Source organism: Penicillium diatomitis (genome assembly GCF_028827545.1).
Source record: "Penicillium diatomitis strain IBT 30728 chromosome Unknown utg000004l_segment0_segment0, whole genome shotgun sequence".
NCBI classification, from domain to species: domain Eukaryota; kingdom Fungi; phylum Ascomycota; class Eurotiomycetes; order Eurotiales; family Aspergillaceae; genus Penicillium; species Penicillium diatomitis.
The window spans coordinates 2,910,901-2,924,682 of record NW_026623176.1 but is presented as its reverse complement, the minus strand read 5'-3'; the positions used below and the strand labels follow the sequence as shown (position 1 = coordinate 2,924,682).

General features: G+C 51.1%; 5 protein-coding genes across 5 annotated transcripts; 4 read left to right on the top strand and 1 right to left on the bottom strand.

Annotated features, from left to right (window-relative positions):
- Positions 1–605: 605 nt before the first annotated feature.
- On the top strand, positions 606–4,287 carry N7539_004269 (putative PAB1 binding protein (Pbp1); the record flags this gene model as incomplete). The annotated part of the gene is made up of 5 exons (XM_056933871.1): positions 606–766; positions 1,055–1,238; positions 1,308–1,578; positions 1,641–4,022; positions 4,079–4,287. The coding sequence occupies 5 exons, from the start codon at positions 606–608 to the stop codon at positions 4,285–4,287; spliced, it is 3,207 nt and encodes a 1,068-aa protein (XP_056791412.1).
- Positions 4,288–5,398: 1,111 nt separating this feature from the next.
- Positions 5,399–5,880, top strand: N7539_004268 (uncharacterized protein; the record flags this gene model as incomplete). Its single annotated transcript, XM_056933870.1, has 2 exons — positions 5,399–5,478; positions 5,520–5,880. The coding sequence occupies 2 exons, from the start codon at positions 5,399–5,401 to the stop codon at positions 5,878–5,880; spliced, it is 441 nt and encodes a 146-aa protein (XP_056791411.1).
- Positions 5,881–7,015: 1,135 nt separating this feature from the next.
- N7539_004267 (COPI-interacting protein CEX1) lies at positions 7,016–9,876 on the top strand (the record flags this gene model as incomplete). Its single annotated transcript, XM_056933869.1, has 8 exons — positions 7,016–7,138; positions 7,207–7,383; positions 7,455–7,565; positions 7,627–7,773; positions 7,831–8,556; positions 8,613–8,816; positions 8,884–9,056; positions 9,111–9,876. 8 exons carry the CDS (start codon positions 7,016–7,018, stop codon positions 9,874–9,876), a joined length of 2,427 nt encoding a protein of 808 aa, XP_056791410.1.
- A 282-nt stretch (positions 9,877–10,158) lies between these two features.
- N7539_004266 (aldo/keto reductase) lies at positions 10,159–11,322 on the bottom strand (the record flags this gene model as incomplete). The annotated part of the gene is made up of 4 exons (XM_056933868.1): positions 10,159–10,355; positions 10,433–10,760; positions 10,834–11,095; positions 11,183–11,322. The coding sequence occupies 4 exons, from the start codon at positions 11,320–11,322 to the stop codon at positions 10,159–10,161; spliced, it is 927 nt and encodes a 308-aa protein (XP_056791409.1).
- Positions 11,323–12,539: 1,217 nt separating this feature from the next.
- On the top strand, positions 12,540–13,482 carry N7539_004265 (VIT1/CCC1 transporter family protein; the record flags this gene model as incomplete). The annotated part of the gene is made up of 3 exons (XM_056933867.1): positions 12,540–12,965; positions 13,055–13,145; positions 13,241–13,482. 3 exons carry the CDS (start codon positions 12,540–12,542, stop codon positions 13,480–13,482), a joined length of 759 nt encoding a protein of 252 aa, XP_056791408.1.
- Between the last annotated feature and the right edge of the window lie 300 nt (positions 13,483–13,782).

The following is a 13,782-nucleotide window of genomic DNA, read 5'->3' as shown; positions in this document are numbered from 1 at the left end:
AAGGTCTAGAAACACTCCATGTATCACCCACGATTTTAGCTTAGTCGTCGGCGGTGGAAGCTGCTGGCAAGCCTGACAATGGCTTCTTGGTGATAATGTTACAGTAATGTAACACAATACTGTAATTATGGCTTGCGTCTGATGATTGATCCAGTAGTAGTGATCCACGGCCTCTTCAGTACTGATGGTGTATTGTACTGTACCGTAGTGCTTGTCTGCTTGATGGTGCTCCACGGCTCCACACCACCTTTTAACACTTTCCCCAAAATAAACCCACCCCAGCATTGACGGCTTTTCTTCTTTCAGAACCATCCACACGTCTTCGAGATCCATGGTCTCGTTCTGTTCCTGCAGACTTTCATCTCACAAGCAAATTCTGTTTTTCGCTTGATCTGGGCGTGAACTGCCTCCTTTCCTTCTTCACGACTTCTTTCGTTCTTCTTCCTGGTTTCCAGAGACTTGATCCCCGCTAAATCCCCTCTTGGGTCTAACCTCGATCCTTTTTGCGTAGGCGGTGTACAGTGGGAGAGCCACCCTCACGGCTGTCCGCCGAGCTCAGTTCCACGACACCAGTCTGCCATCACGCACGACACCGGAGGCACCTAATGGCTTCCACATTGAATTCGGTGCCGGCTGCGAACAGCACTTCTGGCAACAATGCCAACAATGCCTCGCAGACCTCCACCAGACCCTCGCTGAGGTCGAGTGGCAACACCAAGGGAGATGGTCGTCGCCAGTCTGGGAGTCCTGTGGACGGTGGTCAACGGTATGTATTGACAATAATTACTCCGCCTCATACTCCATTTGGATGTTATCAATGTCGCCGTGCCCTGGTGGCAGATGGTATTTCAATGGAGTGTGCCCTTTGGCTGCCATCTTTGCTGGCATTGCTCTGTGACTTGGGGTGATATAAACCGACCAGCTTGCCAGCTTTGTCGCAATAGCGTGTGGAAACTTTGATTTCAGGATCGCTCGCTCATCCCCTGTTGTCATGAACACAACTTCAAGCTTGGTTGAGCATCAACTGACAGCTCTCATTCTTGAAAAATCTCAGACGCACAAACTCTCATAAAGCCTGGACCCAGGGGACTAATCCAATTACGCAACGCTCCTCCTATGCCTCTTCCAATGGCACTGCAACCCGACAGACTGGCTCTCCTCGCCCAGGCCAAAAGGAATCCAATACACCGGATAGCCATGCACACGACCGGCTACTGTTCTTGTTCGCCAGCTTTATCGTAAGATGAATTCCCAGTCCACTATCCTTGATGTTGTTTGACTAACAACGTCATCTCCTCAATGTGCAGGGCCTAAATGCGACTATCACCACGAAGAGCGGAGACAAATTTGCTGGCATTTTCTCTTCCTCCCACCTAGAGGCAAGCAGCTCGTCTTTTGTGCTGAAGATGGCTCACCGACTCTCCGAGACTTCAAACAAATCGAATGGCGTGCACGATGCGTCAGTCTTTTTTGTTGGTGCAGCTCCGGAACATAGCATGGCCTTTGATGTCAAGGACGTAGTCGACATCTCTGTGCCCAAAGTGGTTCCAGCCGAGGTCTCCATGAAAGAACCGAATGGCAAGTCACTCACTTTTGCACTAAGAAATGGCTTGGTGGTCGTCGCTGACAGATTGCTCTAGGCTCAAACACAGGCGGTTTTAGAACGGATGCTGACATTTCTGGTAATCTGGCGATGCGAGAGCGTACCCTCAAGCGTTGGGAACCATCTGAGCATGATGTCGATATGTCTCTAGAGAGCACCACTGGGGACTCGAAGAACTGGGATCAGTTTGAGACGAATGAGCGTCTCTTTGGCGCGAAGACGAGCTATGATGAGAATATCTACACAACACGCATTGACCGCAGTGATCCCAATTTCCGCCAGAGACAGGCCGAGGCTGCACGAATCGCGGCCGAGATTGAAGGCACGGACGTGGACAATGTGCATATGCGAGAGGAGCGCGGACTTGCAGTGCCAGACACTGGCGACCAAGATGAGGAAGACAAGTACAGTGGCGTGCAGCGGGAGAATAAGGTCTTTCCGCCGCTTGTCTCTGGGCAGCCAAACAAGTACATGCCACCTGGTCGTCGACAGGCTGCAGCTCAGCCTGCGCTCCCAGTTAAGCCATCGACGGCAAACTCGCCTGCCCCTGCACTGCAGTCTCCGGAACCGGCTCAAGAGGCATCTTCAGCAGATAATCCCCAGCTTGCGCAAACTCCCAAAGAGCCTACACAGCCTGAACAGAAAGCAGATTCCTCAAAGCTTGCGCCAGCGGTTGCCGTTCCTCCTCCAGCTAAGCAGCAACGCCCAGCTCCTGAAAACGCTACTGCCAATGTGGAGACGGAGGTGCTTGACCATTTCCGTCAATTCGCCAACAGCGAGAAGTTGAAGATGCAGGAACGGCGTCGTAACCAGGCATCCTACGACCGCACCGTGAAGCTGAATGAGCTGATGAAGTTCTCTAAGAACTTTAAGCTAAATACCCCTGTGCCGAAGGACCTCGTCCCGATCCTTGCGAAGGATCCTCATAAACAAGAGGCAATCATTAGCCGAGCAAAGAACTCAGAAGACTCACCTTCTCCCCAACCTCCCGCGCAAGTAGTTGAGCAGAAGCCCGCGCTGCGTGCAACTGGACCCACGGGTGCAATGCCCCCAACGGCCCCTGCAGACCGACACAACTATCCTCGCGGTCGCCAGGGCTACCCACCAACCGGTCCGCTGGGCAGTGGAGGACACCCAAGATACCCTCAGCAGGCTTTACAGTCTAATCGTCCTCCAACTGGAATGCTCAGTCACCGTCTTGCTGACAACCTTCAGCAGCGAAAGGGGGCTGCCCTGGGCGCTGTTCCAGCGCCTCTGCCCGTTCAAGATGCTCGAGTGCCATCCACCGGCCCGGCCAGTGAACAGGCTCGTGTGACAAGCCCTCCGAAGAGCCAGGCCTCGGTCATGGCCAACGCTGCATCGAAATTCAATGTGCGGGCCATGGAGTTCAAGCCCAATCCAGCAGCAAGCACATTCACCCCCGGCGGTCCCACCACCCCCGCCCCCGCTGCTGCACCCAGCGCCGTCAGTGTCGCTAGTCCGTCTCGCAACCCTTCTGTGTCTCGCGCAGCGACGCCGTCGTCCTTCTTTGGTGCCAGGAAACCGCAGAGCGTTTCTGAGAGACCCTCAATTGATGATGATTTCAACCCCATCAAGCGCATGAAGAAAGAGAGCGCTGCATCCGGTGAAGGCAGGGGCTCCTCCTCTCATGGGGGCATCCCTCCTCCGTATAGGACTGGCCCAACCTGGGATGTTCCCGCAGGCAATGAGGATAAGGACTTTGAAGCAATGTTCAAGCAACCAACCGGAGTATCCTCGGTGCCGTCACAGGGGCGCTCCATTTCCAATAACCCCAGCCTGCCCCAGCAGCATCAGATGCCTTTCCACTTTCCGCCAGCCAACGCTGGCGGACACCCCTCCTCTGGCCCTCCGAATGGACCTCACGTGCATCCTGGCGGTCACGGACCTGGCCCTCATTTGGAAGACCATCACCGCATGCAGTTGTCTGCCTCCTCATCACAAGTCTTTTCCTCGCCCCGTATGGGTCAGAGTCACGTAGGTTACCCTTCGCCAATGGCTCCCCACGCCCAGTTGGCATATGGACAGCCGATGCCGCAATTCTACGGGGGACCACAGCCAGGACACTTGAGACACTATCAAAACGGTCCCCAATTCTCTGGGCCACAAACTGGAATGGGGGCTCCTATGATGGTCCAAAATCCATCCAGCGGACCTTACATGGGCATGCCTCAGGGCATGGCGCCATACAATCCGCAGATGCAGATGTATTCCCCATCTCCTAGCCATGCTTATCCCCATGTACCTCCACCGCAACCACACAGTGGATATCCTAGCCCCAGTCGTGGTGCACCGATGATGATGCACCAAAACTCGCAATCCGGCCAGCCCCCACAGCCTATGATGTTCATGTCGCCAGGCCAACCGGGTCAGCCTGGATTTGTTAATCAACCAACCCACAGTAGGTGTTCTATGACAGTGGTATTTGCAGGAACAATACTGACCCCATTCCACTAGTGTCCAATGGTCGTGGTGCCTACCCTCAGCAGCAGCCTCAATTCTCATCCAGCCCTCACCAGGGTCACCATTTCCCGCCTAACCATCGGAACACGGCCAACAACTTCAACCAGGCCTCCCAAATTCCTCACCAGGCGCCATCTGCCCATTCTCCCGCCAATGCAGGGACTACTCCCCACACCGCGGAGCCTGCTGATGACAGCAAATGAGCCATGAAAGCCTCGCTACAGGAGGTTGAGGCTGGTCTCATTATCTTTATAGTTTAGGTCACCATCCCGCGGGGGGTCCTCCGACTACCCTCTCCTCAACACCAATTATTTGTGGAGGATGAGATATGCATCAGCTATTTCTCGTCGAGTGAGCGAGTATTCCAATCCTTGTCTGTCCCTTGTGACAGAGAACCTTGACCCATTGTTACTCAGAGACCCAAACATCGGGAATCGTGTCGACAGGTAAGATGAACCCCTTTTGTCCTGTCTGGGTCTGGCCTCTTTATTTACGTGTTCTGTAGCAGTCCGAGCACGTTTCACTCCGGTTACGTGCTGCCCATCACCCCGATGATCTGGGTTCATGACGATCAAGTTTGTGCGTAGAAGCACGGTTTATCAAGATCTCGGCGACGTTGTCTCTCCCGCGAGCTATGTCATCACTACAACGTTCACATGAGCCTTGCTTTCCAGGGGACCAATACCCCTGCCTTTGTGGAGGTGTTCTAGTTGCAGAATATTGCGGTCGTCAAAGGTCCTCTACTGGACGCTAAGCTCCTGTGACGTCGCATTTCCTGCCCTTTTCTTTTTTGCTCTCGTCCTTGTTTGTCGCTTAGGGGAACAGTCACATTGCTCTATATCTCTATATCTTCTCAAAGGCATGAGATTAAAAATGTTGCTTGTTCATCGTATCTGAATAAGGTAGAATGAAGAATGAGCAAACGTACCCATGGCCGTGATCTACGATTAAGGGCAGCCTCAAGGTCACGTACCCGAAAAAGTTACGGTCTCGTTCTCGAAAGGGGTTTGTATGATTCTTTGATAGAATTTGCTGGGCAGCCAGCGGATTCAAAAAGGGTGTACATTTCGTATTCTGTGAGGACAATCACTTGATGCAGCAGCCAAACAGGTTTGAAACAGAACATGCCTGACATGATTGTTATCGTTTCACCACGGGCAGGACTGAGGTTTCGGTTCCAATTTGAAGACACAACACCCGACATACCCGGGTTCTAAATAATTGCTGTCGTGATAAATTTCGTCGTCTTTGGTACACACCTGTTTTAGCTTGCGCGAAAGCACTCCTCGAAAGTTCTTCCATGTGAAAGAGTCAATGTACGGCGCGTCGACGGAGGCCTTGTCGTACACCTGGGGCCGCGAATGCTGCGAAGACACGTTCGCGACCTTGAGACGGTGAGATGACATCTGCAATCTCAACACGTGTTTATGGTTAGCGTCGGGTCCAATGAGGTTGAAAAGCAGCGTAATGACTGTCAACACGAGCTCAGCATTTTTCCTCAGGTCTTTTCAGTTTCTTTTTCGATCTTCATTCAGCTCCCGAGATGCCCGTCTGCCACTTGCTCAACCGCGGTGCTACTCGTCGAGGAAATAGTCCATTGCCATCAAGCACAGCCAACACAGTCAAGAGCCTCAAAGTCCATGCCGTCTCCAAGTTCCCTCGCCGTCCACACCCAACAGCCCCAGGCCACTCATGGTATTCTCAACAAGTCTCAGCCTCGCCTCGGCCAAGCAATCATCCCTGTTTCATGGCAGCTAGACTCAACAAACGGCGCCTCTGTCAACCACAGCCATTAGTTCCGCTTGGGCCCTCATGGAAGCAGAGCGGGCCCAGGAACCCCAGAAGGCGGCTGCACAAGTCCTCAGTGAGCGCTGGGCTCACCATGGTACTCGTGATAATTTGCACACGGGCAAGTCCCAGAAACCCTGAGGTCTCCGTTCCTTGCTCGCCCAAGATCGTCACAATTATCAATTTCTTCGAGGAAAATGAACCTTGTGCCCTGAGTCAGGGAGGCCATGGACTCTGGCCTAGACCTTCGTGCCTTGGTCGTGTGTCTGCATGAAACAGAGAAGAAGCGCGTCCGAGTGATAACGAGGGTGACCCCCATAACTCGTTGAGACAGAGATGACAGGGCGCTGAGTGCTCCGCACAAGTCGCGCGGAGGCCAGGATAGGACCTGTGACATGGAAAGGCTTGAGAAAGCTGGAGGGCGGCATTTATTTGAGAATGTGCCTCGGAGGGCCTCAAGACCGTGTGCAGTGTAGCTGGTGCTGTCTTGCGACAAGTTTCCATCCTTCCAGAGTCGAGTACCATCGGCATTTTTGGCAAGGCATTCTGGGCTCATAGGGTTATGCAGTCTGACCTTTTACCAGGTTCGCATCATAGGAGAAGTAGCGTTCTCTGCCGGTCGGAAGGGGTAGATAGGAAAAGTTAAATATGCTGACACTTACCTGTTGACCTATCGAAAATTACAGCATCGAAGAGCGTCAGAGATGCCTACAGGCACTCTCGGTGCCGGTTGACGTTCAAACCGGCCGACACCGAGAGTGAGTGCGGACTGTGGAGAGGAGAGAAAGAAGGAAGGAGCACGTGCGGAGGGTGACGGTCCCAAACAAACGTGGTGGATCCTGGATCCTCCCGTGTGACCCCTCGTTGCCTGAGGCAGCACTTCGCTGTCCTCTGATAAGGTGGGGGGAGCTGCCGTATCGATAATCAAATAAGACAATTCCTCGTCAATAAGCCACGGCTGCCCTCGAAAATATCCTTGCAAACCTGATTGACAGTGTGTGCATTCCATCTGGAACCGCTGAATTTGTATCTGTCTTTGCGGTCATTTTGAATTCGTTTCATTTTATTCCAATACGTCATTGAATTTCGTGGACCGCTTCTCACCGTATCCACCCAACTGAAAGTGGCCAGCGCATCGCTTTGATGGACTTTCTCAAGTCAGCTGTCGCGTCTGCGATCGCAAAGGGAAGCTCGTTCCCAGTGTCGCTGGGTGATCGCGTGGATATTGGCGACTCTATTTGGGCACTTCACAACGGAACAAGAAGGGTTTGTTAATAATACCATCACATTTCTCGATCAATTGATTGATTCGAGATCTACCCCACACGATGAAGTCAAAGTTCAAGTTTCTAATAGTTCATGTGTCTGTACAGGAAGACGGTTCCAATTGCAGCGTATTTACATTTGATATTGGGGCGAACAAGTCTCGACTCCCTATCGCGAAAAATGCAGTGCGCAAATATAGAACGCTGAGACACCCCGGTGTAATCAAGGTTTTGGACACAATTGAGGTACGAAAGAGAAGGCGAGCGATGGACAGGAATCCTCTGGTGCTGAAATGACCATGGCTGATACCCATCAGAACGAGACGAATCTGTACATCATAACAGAACGAGTTGTTCCGCTTCAGTGGCACGTAAAGCGACGCAGCATAAGCGAGGAGACTGCCAAATGGGGTATATACGCGATTTCTGTAAGTCAAGTCTGAAATGGATGCGACGGGACTTGTTTCTGACGGGCCACGACACGATCAGTCAACCCTCAAATTTATTAACGAGGATGCGTCTTCTGTACACGGTGCGGTTCGTGCATCCTCGATCTATACAAGTGAAAGTGGAGAATGGAAGCTTGGCGGGTTCGATATCTTAAGCTCAATGAAGGAGGATGATGCTATCATCTATGTGAGTCGTCCTTTGGCCGGAGGTCTCTGCGAGCTCAACGTGCTGACGCTCATTTAGACTTATGGAAGCCTGGTCCCTGATGCAGCACGCTTCACTCCTCCGGAGGTCGTAAAGGGTGGTTGGGAGGCCATCAAGCGTCATCCACTGGCTGCAGTGGATGCGTACGGACTCGGTATCTTGATATTTGAGGTGTATAATGGCAACTGCTCTGGCGGAGACCAGGTTGGGAAGACAACGAATATTCCTCCAACAATGCAACAGAGCTACAAGCGGCTTTGTGCCGCCAACCCCAAACTGCGCCTCAGCCCGGCACACTTTGTGGAGCAGGGGAAGAAACAGGGTGGCTTCTTTCAGACGCCATTGATCCGATTGACAGAGGACATGGAGAGCTTAGGGCTCAAGACGGATGCTGAACGTGAGGAGTTCATCAAGTCAGTGTCTGAACTTCAAACATCGCCATGTACTCTGAAAGCTAATACGAGCCATAGTGAACTCGATAATTTGTCAGATGATTTTCCTGAGGATTTCTTCAAGATGAAAGTCCTGCCTGAGCTGCTCAAGTCTGTTGAGTTTGGCGGCGGTGGGCCTAAAGTGCTGAACGCTATCTTAAAGATTGGATCGAAACTGTCAGCAGATGAATTCAACCTCAAACTGACACCAGCAATCGTTCGTCTGTTCGGGAATCCTGATCGTGCTATACGGGTGTGTCTATTAGACAGTTTACCCCTGATGATCGATAATTTGCCACAAAAGGTTGTCAACGACAAGATTTTCCCACAAATAGTAAGTGCCATGGCTTCAAGAAGCACGAGTGGCTTTGGCTAATGAGATCGTCGCAGACATCTGGCTTTACGGATGTTGCACCTGTGGTTCGTGAGCAGACTGTCAAAGCAGTTCTGCCGATCATCAATAAGCTCAGTGACAGAGTCATCAACGGAGACTTGCTCAAATTTCTCGCGCGCACAGCCAACGATGAACAGCCCGGTATCCGTACAAATACCACTATTTGTTTGGGTAAAATTGCCAAGAATCTGGGTCAAAGTGTGCGTACAATCATTCTAGCAGAAGAAAGAGATTCCTGGAAACACATTTGTACTCACACCAGAACAGACCCGTTCCAAAGTTCTTATTGCTGCTTTCGGAAGATCCATACGGGATCCTTTCGTACATGCCCGAAACGCTGCACTTCTCGCTCTTGCTGCCACGATAGACTCTTTTACAGAAGACGATTGCGCGAACAAAATCCTGCCAGCGATCTGCCCTGCGCTTCTGGACAGGGAGAAGTACGTTTGATCAAGACTTCGATGTGGAGTGCTGCCTTCTAACATCTGTCTCAGACTTGTCCGCGACCAAGCAAACAAAACTCTCGATCTGTACGTTCAGAGAGTCCGGAAATTTGCCAGTACCATGCCCGAAACGGCCATTCAAGCGCCTACAGTATCAGCCAATGAGCCTCCCAAATCAGATGCTCGCATCGGTAACTCAAGTGACAAGTCCTGGGCTGGTTGGGCCATTTCCTCTTTCACCAATAAACTTGCCGCCGCAGACGGTCAGATTGCAACCGCGGCGACGGCTGTCAGCCAGGCAGAAGAAATTCCTCGATCGGCCTCTGTTCCGCAACCCGCAAGTCTCTCACAAACACACCCCGTCGAGCCCTTCAACAAACCACTTCGGAAACTTGCGCATCCTCTAGCCAGGTCACAGTCCGATAGACCGGCGCCGGTAGTTCAGGAACAGGATGACTGGCACGAAGCCGACGATGGAGAGGATGTATTCGATGCCTGGGGGGCTATCGACGGGGACGAAGAGGACGGTGCGGATGCTTTTACTGACGCCGTGTCCTCTCCTCGGCCGTCCCTTTCAAATTCTACATCGAAAGCCTCTGCAGCCCCCTATGACGACGGAGGCGAACCTGACTTCGCTGGCTGGTTGGCAGCGAAGAATCAGTCAAAGACCAAAAATGCGCTACCCAAAGGGCTGTCCAAGTCTTCGACCACACCAAAGCCAACTGTGAAACCTAAAGCTGTCGCACCGCCCAAGAAGATTGATACAAAACCAAAGGACGAAGACATTGACGATGGATGGGGCGATGCTTGGGATTGAAAAATGGAGACGTGAGATGACATGATTATCGTCTGACTTTGTTATGACGAGTCATGGTTGCACAACTAGAGCTCGCACTTTGTTTATAGTTCCAATGACACATTTGATGATACTCTATCGTTGCATCCGGTGCCTCGAGGCTTGACCCTGACATGACTATAGTCTATGTGGACAGCGCAGACTCAACTATAAGTCGCCTGTCAGAGACTGCAAACTGGAGGGGCCAAGATAGAGCCAGGAAGCATTGAGCGAGGAGACCTGCTGTGCATGAGCTCCAGGCATCTACTTGCCGTCGAGGTCGGTGAAGAATTCCTTTCCAAAGTCTTCACTGCTATCGTTGAAACGAAGCTTTCTGTCAAGTTGTTGAATTTTCTCCATGTCTCGCGGTCCCAAACGGAAATCGCCCTTGAAGTTGCTCTGGATCCGTGCGGGTGTCTTTGACTTGGGAAGCACAGAATGACCCTGGGTGATTCCCCATGCTGAGGTCGATGGCTGAGATTAGCAATGCCTTTGTTGTCTTAGGGTGAGGATGGGCAAAGAGTACGGCTGAACATACCTAGAGTTACTTGAGGGGCACTCTTATCATACTGCTTGCCAATGTCGGCAAGAACAGGCTCCTCAATCAACTTACCTACCGAACCTTTGGATTGATAAAGCTGGTTCTGATTTCCAAGCGGTGAATAGTGGGTGATATGGATGCACTTCGATCGATGCCAGGCGACGAAAGAGCGCTGCTGCAACCATGGATGACACTCCATTTGATGTACAGCCGGGGTGACAGAGACTTCCTCCAGTAAGTGTTCCATTTCAGCTTTGGAAAAGTTGGACACGCCGATCGCTTTGACCTTGCCCGTATCTAGAAGCTTTTCCATGGCTTTATAGGTCTAGAATTACTGTCAGCATTGGGGGAGGGGTTTCTCCACTTCAACTCGAGAGATCTGAAGATTGGTTTCTCACATCAACAAAGTCAATGTCCTCGAGAAGCATCTTGCCATCTTTCTTGGGGAACATATCTGTGCCCCGTTTCCACGCGACAGGCCAATGAATCAGATACAAGTCGACATACTGCATATCGAGATCATCGAGCGATTGCTGAAGTGCTGTCGGGACATCATCCGGATGATGCTGGTGATTCCACAATTTGGTTGTGACGAACAGCTCATGGCGTGGGATGCCACTTTTCTTAATGGCTTTGCCAACGGCCTTTTCAGTAAGATATCTGGATGTCCAGAACTCGATATTAGTCGGACTCTAGTCGGACTCGACGATGATTACGAAATAACCGAAAAACAAGGAAAGGTCTTACACCCTCGCGGTGTCGATGTGTCGATAGCCCGCTTTGAGTGCCTCTAACACAGCATCCTCCTGGGCCTGCTCATCTTGCCAAGTTCCAAAACCGATGGCGGGAATTTCTGCGCCGGTGTTGAGCTTGAAATGTGTCGGCATGGCGTATATTGACTTTTGGATTTTGCCAAATTGATGCGTAGACTTCCCGGTCGATTCGGAAAATTCCAGCGGCTACATAACTGAGCGCATTCAAAGATTGTAGGTGAGGACGTCAGATTGACGCGGCGGGAGTTGTGCATGGAAGTTGATTCCGTGGCACTTTGAGCGATTCAAGCCGCCTTGCCTCCTTATGAATCGTCCTCTTTACTTTTTGAATTCAGATTGGGCGGCGGGATTCCGGGTCCGGTGACATTCAATGGCTAAAACAACCGCTGACTGCATGATGAAGCGAAGACGTCGTGATCGAATGTCCCTGGCCGGCAAATGTAGATTGGAAGATCCTTTGCTCGCCTCGTAATCAGTAGATTTCGGGTAGGAACCCAGACGAGCACAGAGAGATCGAAGCATCGATGTCCAGCATAGAGTTGCCGGCCCGCAATTGGAAAGAAAAGTTAACAAAAAAGGAAAGAAAACAAAGCCTGGAGGCACAGGGTTGGCCATCACCTCACGAGCTGCGATCGCGAGGGACAGATCATCCTCGATCGTTCCAAAGATCGCAGCTTCGTCATCACCAATCAAAGGTCATGCTCATATTGTTCACGCACTGGGGGGATCGCCCGATTAGCTCTTATTCTGCTGCCTGTGCGGTGTTGTCAACGCCACCCTCAGCGAGATCTTCGCGTATTGAGCTCTGGCCGTTCCTTGTCAGAGATGGGTCGGCGCGACCTTTTTGAGTTGCTTTATGCTGATGTGTAATAGGCAACGTTTCATTGGTGGCTCATTTTATGCTTGCGGCTGCTTGGTAAAGCTTATGTTCTTTCTGAGGGCTCAAGTGGAGTCGACGAGGTCCAGGTCAGTCCCAAGTCCCAACTTATGCAGCATATTCAACCCTCGAGATCCAGGCTATAAACAGGATGATTGCAAATAGGTCTGAGCTGATTGGCGGGGCAAGATTTATACTTGACAGTCCAGTTGAATCATGCAAGCATGAGGCATTGCCTCCAGGGCCAGGCAATGGTTTTTTTGGATTGAGGCTGCAATATTTAAATACTCAGGCTTCAGGATGTCGAATCTCTCCATGAGCAGTGGATCGACTTTTGAAATCCAGCAATAATTGCAAAAAGAAAAAATACCTCCGACAGCTCTGTCTCTCTCTCTCTCTCTCTCTCTCTCTCTCTCTCTCTCTCTGTCTGTCGTTGCGAACGGCAATTCATACAATGTCTCTTCCTCGCACGGAACCCCGAATCGAGCTCCCACGTGTAACACACGCCGCATCCGAACGACATTCCGATCTGGGAGACATTATTCGAGACATCACCATCGGGTTTGCCGATGGACTGACCGTTCCGTTTGCCCTAACCGCGGGACTTTCCAGTCTCGGGTCGTCCAAGATTGTCATCGTCGGTGGACTCGCCGAACTGTTCAGTGGAGCCATCTCGATGGGCTTGGGGGCCTACCTTGCTGCCGTGACCGACCGAGACCATTACTCCAGTGAAGAGGCTCGTGAACGGGAAGAAGTGTTGACGAAGCCCGGGGCTGAGCAGGAAGAGTGTCTGGAGATTCTGGATGGGTATGGAATCTCCAGAGAGGCTAGTCAGTCGGTAGTGGATTGTTTAACACGGGATCCTGAGCAATGGATTCGGGTATGTCTTTCTTCGTGTCATGAACGAGGTTCTTTCCAACGCAAGGGTGGAATTCGGCATTCTGCACATTGCTAATCATTCTTTCTCAGTTTATGATGGACTTTGAATTAAAGCTTGAAAAGCCAAATGTATCGCGGGCTTGGATCTCAGCTGCTACAATGGGACTCTCATACTTCATCGGTACGTTGTGCGATACGCCGACACCTTACAGTCTCTTGAAGGAAAGACCAGAACGAGAATCAAAAAGGCTAATTGTAGAAAATCTTCACTCCTAGGTGGCCTTCTTCCCATGATACCCTATTTTGCCATGAAGAATACTACGCATGCGCTTTTCATCTCGATTGGAATCACTATTGTCGTCTGCATTCTGTTTGGATTTCTCAAAAACTTTGCTATCATCAAGACCAAACGGGCCGGTTTTTATGGCGCTGCACAAACACTCATCGTTGGAGCCATTGCGGCTGGGACAAGTTATGGAATTGTGTACGGGGTTGATCACAGTAATATTGGGAATTGATTACAAATTTTTGTCATTGAGACTAGATATACCCATCTGCAGAACAGAATTCGGGGCTACCTTAAGGTAACCTCTTATTAAAACATATATTCAAACGCCGACTCAAGCTTTCTCATGGAGAACCTTCACAGTGCATGAAAAGTAGGTCGGTTATCCACAATCATGGAACATTCTTGTTGATCTCTGAACGTCCAGCAGTAGCAAAAAAAAACAATAGAAGACCAGGCCATGTCTTACACTCGGGAATGCTATAATCCCTAGTTACCTACTGAGGTGCACAGCCGGGCCTCCCTTGTGATT